This window comes from Metopolophium dirhodum, chromosome 1 (assembly GCF_019925205.1).
Source record: "Metopolophium dirhodum isolate CAU chromosome 1, ASM1992520v1, whole genome shotgun sequence".
Taxonomy (NCBI): Eukaryota; Metazoa; Arthropoda; class Insecta; order Hemiptera; family Aphididae; genus Metopolophium; species Metopolophium dirhodum.
The window spans coordinates 89,388,602-89,397,603 of record NC_083560.1 but is presented as its reverse complement, the minus strand read 5'-3'; the positions used below and the strand labels follow the sequence as shown (position 1 = coordinate 89,397,603).

Below are 9,002 nucleotides of genomic sequence, written 5' to 3'. Positions count from 1 at the left end.
TTCTTATTATATTTATATTTATTTTTGATCAAAATACTTGACAATTCAGTACACATAAAATAAACACATTTTAACAAAAATTAAATAAGAGATTAAGTAAACTTAAAATAATAAGTATGATGAAAACCTAATAATAATAATTATTATATATACAATGAATAGTAATGACTGACTTAAATTATAAGAATAAAAGGACACAAAATATAGTTCTCATTTAAAATGAAATGATTTAGACTTAAACATTGGTAACTTGATTAAATTCAAAATGTTATATATAAATTAATAAAAATAGAATGGGTTAAGCTATTACTTGTTTTTTTTCTTCTTAGCTTTTTTACATTTTTTTGTAGATATTATTTGAGTTAGAATTTGGTCACTCTCATCGATTACCTCAGGTTCTGAATGTTCTAAAACATTAAAAACAATTAACTACAACATAAAAAATTAACTTAATTTAAACAATAGTATTAATGTTTATTGAATAAAAATGTATTTAAAAATCAAATATGCATATTATAATATATAATTATAAAAATATTTTTAATTTACATTTGAATTAGTGAAATCAATTCTGGATTGACTACATATATCATGATTTCCTTTCTTTGAAAGTCTTATTTTGAAGAGTGAAGAGTCCTTTTTAATCCAAATAAAGATGTATAAATAAATCAATTTTAAAGATTCCAGTTAAATGTCACCAAAAACTATTACGAAGAATTTATCATATTCAATAAATGTCACAAAGATAATACATACCTACATAACTTTCAACACAATTACCTGATTTATTAATTTGAAGATTTTCATTCATGGCTTCTGCCAAATCTTCCAATATTTTAATTTCACCTTGATCAGATGATACATCAGATGAGTCGCCTTGATTTAAGTCTAAAAATTTTGGTGAATAATCAAAACTACCTGCAACCGATAAATCATTGTGTAAGCAAACTAATAAAAGAATTAAGAGTTACAAAAATATTTATATTTTAATTTCTGAAACGTCATTGAAAATTGAATAAATCTAATCAAATAAGTTTCTAAGAATTGTATTCATATCATATTATCTTAGACAGGTATAAGGCCTAATTAATAAATTATTTATTGTTGGAGACTATTACTTAATTGATGTTTTATCATAAATCAATATTTTTATTTATTAATCATCTAACTGCAATTAATACAACATTGCAAAGTTAAACTCATACCTGTACAGATGCAGCTTGATAAATATGAGCAATACATAGTCATGAACATACAATTATTTTAAAAAAAAATTAATTTGTAACTGAAAATAAATTACTTTCAATCTAAATAACAATCTTTGACAGTTGTGCTTCTTAATAAAATTAACGCATATGAATTAGTTGAATTATTAAATATATCAGAAATCAAATCCAAACCACTTAATGTGGCTAGGATTTTTGAGCCAATAATTAACAATTATGGACAAAAAAAAAATATTATAATGGAGCCATTTAAATCTTTCAAGAAGCACACAAAAAGATGGTGGTGAGTCTTTTGATAAATTTTTAAGAAAACTAACAAATCTGGTAAAAAAAAATATGAATTTGGAGAATACAAACACATTGTGGGTTTGAGATTAAATTTGTGCGAACTATGGAATTATTTTGTCAAAAAAATATAAAATATGTTGTTTTTCATCTTATAAATGTTGATGAAACCAAAGAATTTTTTGTACTTATTTTAGGATAAAGTTTCTGAAAGAAAAATATTTTGGTGAAGCTAGTGAAGGCAGTGATTTGTGTAAAAAAATGATAATCTGGATTAAAAAAAATACAAAACTTTAAAGGTACACTTCCCGAAGAATATATGATTAAAATGAATGGTATTATTGAGAGCAGTATAGTAGCAGGATAGTTTTGCAAAGAATGGTACCTGAATTAAAAGCTAATTAAAAGATAATAATAGTCCTTATGGTGAGGCCAAAATATTGATATAATAATATTCAAAAAGCAAACAAAAGTTAGTGAGTGTGATTAGAGTAAGACTCTAATAAACAAGGTTCTAATAAGAGATAAATTAATCATTTCTCCACTTGAAGAACTGAGATCTTAACTAATAAATAAAAAATGGTTTACAGTGGTATACTTTTAGCTAGTAGAATTGATTGATGAGCCATCTAGTCACTTGCGCACATTCAGTAATCTTTTTGATTTATACAGGTTTAAGACCATGCCATTTTTCTGCCCAAATAAATTCCTCCCTCCCAAAAAAAAAAATTAGGAACATTTTGGAGATATTAAGAATGTTTTAATATTTTTTTGACAATGTACCAATTGGTACTGAAACAATAGAATTACACGCTGTTAGTAGGATACAAGAGAGAGCAAAATCACTAAATGTTAAGTTCAATATAAAAAAGCAAATTAGTTATGTAGCTGTGTACGTATAATTGTAAGCAAATCTGTCGTTATTGGAAGCTCAGAGATGATGTTACAGTGGAGGAAGGTATTATATTCTATCAAGACCATATTGTTATCTCAATAATTTATGGAAATTGATGCTCAAAATACATGAAGGGGTTATAACGGTAAAAAATTATAATAAAAACGGGTTTAGGAGCTAAACAGTTGATTTATTGGGATGACTCGATTAATGAGGTTCAATAATTTGTGAACTATTTAAAATGTGTAATTAAGTAATAACTAATTAAAATTAATTATCTTACCTAATTGACATACAATTAAATAAGTAAAATTAGAAAAATATTTTAAATATTTACTGAATGGGTGTATTTAAATACAATTTTAAAAGTATTTTAATTAAGACTAGTGGCGACATTTTATTATAGACATTCCTTGATAGTGAATCAAGTATAAAATACACTAAAAGTTCTATTAGTCAAAATGCTATAATTAATTCATGCAGTTCAGTTGACGGTTCTCAATAAAATTATATGCAGAATAAATTACGCAAAATGTTTTAGTTATTGTAGGTAAGCAGTGGTTTTAAAGACTAAAGAGTATCAAACAAGTGTCTATTAGTATAATATATGCTATGTTGATTTAAACATTCTCAAATTACATGAAGATTTTCTTTAAATCATTCCAACAACAGATTTAATCGAAAAAAATGCCACTTATAATATTTGATAATTTGTAATAGAAGCTTTTGATGAAATTAGTGAATAGAATGATAGACTCATCAATTAAAACTAATATTCTCCAAACTTTAATTCATAATGACATTGGTCACATTATTAAAAGAAATCAATCAAGGAAGCATTGTTAACTATAGCATCAGTTTAAATCTATGATATGAGTAAAACAAATAATCAAATGCAATTACGATTTATAACAGCATATGAATATTTTTAAGGTATAGTAATCAATTGTTTTTCACTATACATACTATTTGAACCGCATTCAATGAACACAGGAGTGCTCTGTCTGTTGATATTATTTTGTGGAACACTTACAGGATTTGATTTTAATAACAATGATACATTTTCAATTTCACTCAATTGAGTATCAGATTCTGATCTCCTGTAAAATTATTTAATATATAATTTGCCAAATATAAAATAATTAATTATTTACCCTAATGAAGAACTACAAGTTTTAAATACAAATTGTGGTCCCATCCAAAGGCGTCGATGTGGGCCTGCATGTGTACTTATTTCCACCTATAAATTTATTTTTATAGTATACTAACTAAAAGAAAATTAATAATTCATTTTTTTTTTTATATTACTTGAGATAGCCAACGTTCATCAATGCTTTCTAAAGAATTCTTTTCAGAAATATTTGACAGGTTTGTGACTGGAAAATTTATATAAAGGTCTAACAACGGATTACCCCGATTTAATGGGGGGTTAACAGTAGATGCATGAAGAGGTGGTTTGTACAGATTCCACTCGGTTTTTGGTTCAATGTTTAGTTCTATCATCGTATCATCAAATATTTTTTCTTTGGATATTGCTAATTATAAAAATTAATAAACTTCAGTTATACAATAAATTCATTGCAATTCGTAAAACTAAACAGTATCATATTAGTACATTTCTGCTTACCATTTGAATGCATAGGATACATATCATATTGTGTAAGAATGCCATTGCTAGTCATCACATATAGAGAATCTGCAATATTTTTCTTGGGATTATAAGTTATGTTAGACATTTCTCTAATCATAGCTGTATCCAATACACGACCATGAGAAAAACAGGTAGACAGTCTAATATATGTTGTTATCCCAGTTTCGTCAGGTTTTAATTTATTACTTTGTGATCGGATTTGGCACAATGAATGTACAATAATTGAATGTGGTACAGGTGCCACACAAGGATTAGAGTATGGCAACACAATTTGAGAACTCTGTAATGATTCAGTCATAACAGGACTGTTTCGACCATCAGTCACTAAACCAGCACTGCGATGAAACCTAAAATGTAATTTCAAGATTGAGCAAAATATTTTTTTTACAACAAAAATTAAATTTAAACAAAACGTTGAAAAATATTTTTGATATTACCTTGATAATTTATTTACAATGTGGGGTGTTGAATGGGTACGTAGACCAATAGGTCCTCCATAAGGTGTAATTGGGAATATATGAGTTGTTCCCCTAAGTGAACTTACAGCCACCCATCTTGAATCACTTGAGAATTGAATATCTTGAATTTTAGCTGTTGTGTCACCTCTACAATTTGTATAGAAGTTATAATAGTAAATTAAATGTTGTATGATTAAATAAGTATATACCTATGTAACGTATACAAATGATGAACAGCTGCAAATGAAGAACCTAATATACTAGGATGTATTTTGAAAACGTTAAATCTATGACCGTTTTTATCAGCAGTCACTAACATGAGACCAGACTGGTCAAAATTTAAGGCCACAATAGCCTCACAGTGTGCTGAAAAATGAGCAATAATATCAGGACCTTGTGGGGTATTTTCCTTTAACACTTTATTCTAAAAAAATTAAACATTAATTAAATTTAATAAAGCTGCTTTTCCAATTATTAATAGTTAGATTTATTAATTCATACTTTGATATCAATTATGGTAATTATTCCTGGATTCATTTGATTAGAGTCATTTGCAACTGATATGTTATGAGTTGAATTTGAATTGTGCACGCCTGTAATACTATTTGCTACAGAGCCACTTAAATCTCTCAAACTTTGGCTTAATGATTTTGCTGCGTGTAAAACCGTAGCTGTATATGAATGACCATTCTCGCCCTCATATCCACCCGTAGATCGGTTCCAAGAGATCAACTTTTGATCTGAATACGCCAACCACCTATTATTGGTTATTTCAAATTAATTTGTAAAAATTATACTATATACATACTAATTAAAATTAAAATAACCTTGTTCCCAATGCGATTGGGTTTAATTTAATTCCAGGACTAGGATAACACGTAGTAATTGTAGTTATGTCTTCCACAGTGAGGGCATCAAACACTGCAATTCGTTCTACAAATACTACTGCTATAGCAAACCTATTTACAGCAATATCAACTACAGTATTTTTAAATTTAATTGTTTTTACCTAAAAAAAAAATCATCAGTTTCACTATTTATAAATAAAGATCATGTATATATATTAATTTATATTTAAATACCACATCTCCACATGTCAATGATATAAAACTGACAGAACAAAACTGTGGTCCAGCGCCAGAGTTATCACACAGTGCAATTAATGGCCTTTTATGAGCAAATGGGTCTTGTCGAAATTTCAATTCCGGCAATGGTGAAGGTATGAATTTTAAAATCTTGACTACTCCTTGAGACCAAGATAAAACTTCATATGCTTCACCGTTGGCACCAATAAACCATACCTAAAATAATTTTAATTATTCATTAAGTCTTATTCTATAATTAATTTAATTTAGAACAATTTAATAAAACAAAATTATTTAAATATGCATTCTCAAAATTTAATAATTTAAATTTTTAAAAAAAAATGCAACACTTATTATTTCCAATTTTTAAAACTAGGTGTTTAAATTTAAATATTAAAATTGTAGTATTAAAAACTATTAGTATACACAATTTTGTTCAACATATTAATACAAATACAAGTATTTAGTACAGTATTTAGGTTTTTTTAATTTCTGCATTTCTAGCTTAATATTTTTGTGCTATCTGAGAGAGCTCCCATCATTTATTTTTTAAATGTGATTTATAAATAGTGACTTAAATTCTATTTATGACCTATTTAAATGTATAATAATTATGTAAATTAAAACTCTAAAGTAAATGATAAATTTAGAATATGTATACTCGTTAAACTAATATACATACTAGATCGTAAAATGTTTTATAACATTTACCTCAAGCTTAGTAACTGCATTGTTCTAACTTACATAAAAACCTTAAGTAAAAGAGTTATGACTATACAGTTATGAATTATATATTTATTAAATACTAATTTACTCATTAAAAATGATAGTTGAACATCATATGGAAACTGGATTCATAAGCCTGTACACAATGTAAAGTTAAAAACAAACTTATTTTCATGAATTAATTTAAAAAATAAACAAAATTGCATTAATATTTGTGTATAAGATTTTAATGTTTTTAAGAAATAATAATAAAAATTGAAAATACTTTTTTGGCCTAACCGAATATATTAAATATTAATAGATATTTTAAGATTTATTTGTAGATCATTCACGCTTAATAGTCTAGATGGATAGGCAATTTTTTCTTTACATTTTAATAATTATTATAATTAAATTAAACCTACATTAAGTAGTTAGTGAACTAAATTCAAACAGAATAATTGCATAGATAAGGAATTGCCAGATAAGGAAACAAAATTCAATTATTTCTTTTAACAGTGTTATTATAACTTTCATAACTTGAAAAGTAATTTTAAATGTATAAAAAAAAATTAATATGAATATTTTGAAAAAAAATTAAACATAATTAGTGTATTTTGTATTAATTTAAAAATGTATTACAATTACAGCCTGATAAAGATTATCAAAAGCCAAAATTGATCCTGGAAGTTAACTAAACTGAACAATTTAAACAGTATATTTTTTTTTTGGATACCCGATACACATAGTAAGGGTTCTGATATTGTAATGATATGTATTATTTAAATATTTATTGAGTCAATATGTTACATTGAATGTGTAAAAAGTGAATCTAACCTAACCTAACCAAATAAACAGAATATAGGTATGTTAAGAATTATTTTTTTAATGAATACATATTATTAACTATTGGTAGGTATTTTTATTATTATTTATCATTTCACATCATTACATAACTAATGTATACAAAATTAACAAATTAAATAATTGAATGGATAATATACCATAATAAAATGTTAATCAAATTTAAAAGGATATTCTAATTAAACCCTCCATTTTGATTACTTAAATAGTTTACATACTGTATATCAAACATGAACATAATATTTTTATTATTCTGAAAAATAATCAAGTTATTCAACTTAAAGTTTATAATTTATTATTTTCCAATTAATTTCAACAATTGACTCAAATAAGAGATGGAACATTTACCAAGGGTTTTAACTGTCTGTCTCCTCTAAATTCAATAATTGTCCACTAGCCGGAAACCTACAACCTTTCAACATAATATAGATAATTAATTAGTTAGAGCATAATTCAAAAATATTTAGAAAGCCAAGCATATGGAAACCCTGTTATTATTGTAACATGAAATTCAGATTGTTCTGGGTCCAACTTAATTAAGTTGAATTTGAAATAAATTGTGAAGATAAACTTGTAGAAATTAAAGTAGATATCATGTATTATGCATTAACTTAAGCAATTAAGTTTTAAGACAGACAGCCTATAAATCCACAACAACTCAAAATTCAAGTAGAATAAACAACATTTAAATTATGAAAATAAAGTATATACCTAGAAAAAAGTATAAGTAATAAAATACCTAGATATGGAGTGTGAATAAATAATCTACTATGTACATTATGTATTAGAGCAAAAAATATTTTGTTATAACTGTGATATCCATTATTATTATTAGGTTTTAAAATATTAAATAAAATAGTTAATAACTATTATTAGCATAATACGCTTATGTATGTAATGAAAAGGATAATATTAAACATAGTTTAATGTAAAAGTAATGCACCTATTATTCATATTAAATTATCATACTTGAACACCAAATCCATAACCCAAAATAAGAAGTATTGGTGATACACCAGACATGAGCGATTCATCATTCTCAAAGTTTGAAGGGAATTCATTAGCTTCTAGTGTTTCAAATTGCGTCCACAGAATTTTTTCTCTACTGTCTACATTTAAAATGTTAGAATATCCCTGAAAGATAAATACATTATCAATCATTAAGCAACCAGAATAAACATAATAAAATTACAGTGGTGCACGAAAAAGTCCAAGCAATTACTTACATGAGGGACGACGTCATTAATGAACCCAGCAACACTGTCGATGATAGATCGATCAACAATGGGGCCGGGCAGCACTATCTTGCCGATCAGGTTTTTGGACGCTTTACATGGAGAGTCTGCTGACATTTTTGAAATCTTTGAGATCGGGTCAAACACGGTTTAGTGGTTCAATGGTCCAGAGGTTAAGCGTCAATATTGTCATTTCAAAGCAAGTCAAATTACTCAGGTGTGATGACAATAATATACATGGTCACACAGTCCGAGAAAAAACGTCAAAAGCTTAAAGTAAAAAAAAGCAATTACAGGCCGTTGCAACACTGAGATGATGGCAGAAAAAAAAGTCACAACGAGAATCAGCGATTTGTGTGTAGAAACATTTCATGTTTTTGAACGAAAATAATATATTTTCAATTCCATTGCGAAATTTTTAAGCGACAATGGCAATAAATATTATATTACTGTTATTATTATTATTACTACTGCGACTGTTTTTTATTTTCTTCACGTCGTTATCACATAATCATCATAGTTTGTTGTCGTTATCAAGGCTATCAGCTGCTGATGCAGCTGCTGCTGTCCGCTGCTACGCAGTAAAACGCTAATGTCA

At 26.6% G+C, this 9,002-nt stretch overlaps 1 protein-coding gene across 3 annotated transcripts; it reads right to left on the bottom strand.

Moving 5' to 3' along the window:
- On the bottom strand, positions 1-9,002 carry LOC132935171 (breast carcinoma-amplified sequence 3 homolog). Of its 3 annotated transcripts, none has more exons than XM_061001641.1 (14): positions 8,396-9,002; positions 8,139-8,303; positions 5,598-5,816; positions 5,343-5,524; positions 5,017-5,272; positions 4,725-4,939; positions 4,495-4,662; positions 4,034-4,404; positions 3,715-3,941; positions 3,561-3,646; positions 3,373-3,506; positions 781-918; positions 550-636; positions 1-407 (listed from the first exon to the last, which is right to left on the bottom strand). In XM_061001641.1, the coding sequence occupies exons 1-13, from the start codon at positions 8,519-8,521 to the stop codon at positions 590-592; spliced, it is 2,334 nt and encodes a 777-aa protein (XP_060857624.1). In that variant the 5' UTR covers positions 8,522-9,002; the 3' UTR covers positions 1-407; positions 550-589. The 3 variants fall into 3 exon arrangements, 2 of the variants coding, with proteins under 2 accessions (XP_060857624.1, XP_060857623.1); XR_009663180.1 differs by having other exon boundaries at positions 346-407; positions 550-704; positions 8,396-9,001; XM_061001640.1 differs by lacking the exon at positions 550-636 and having other exon boundaries at positions 8,396-8,998.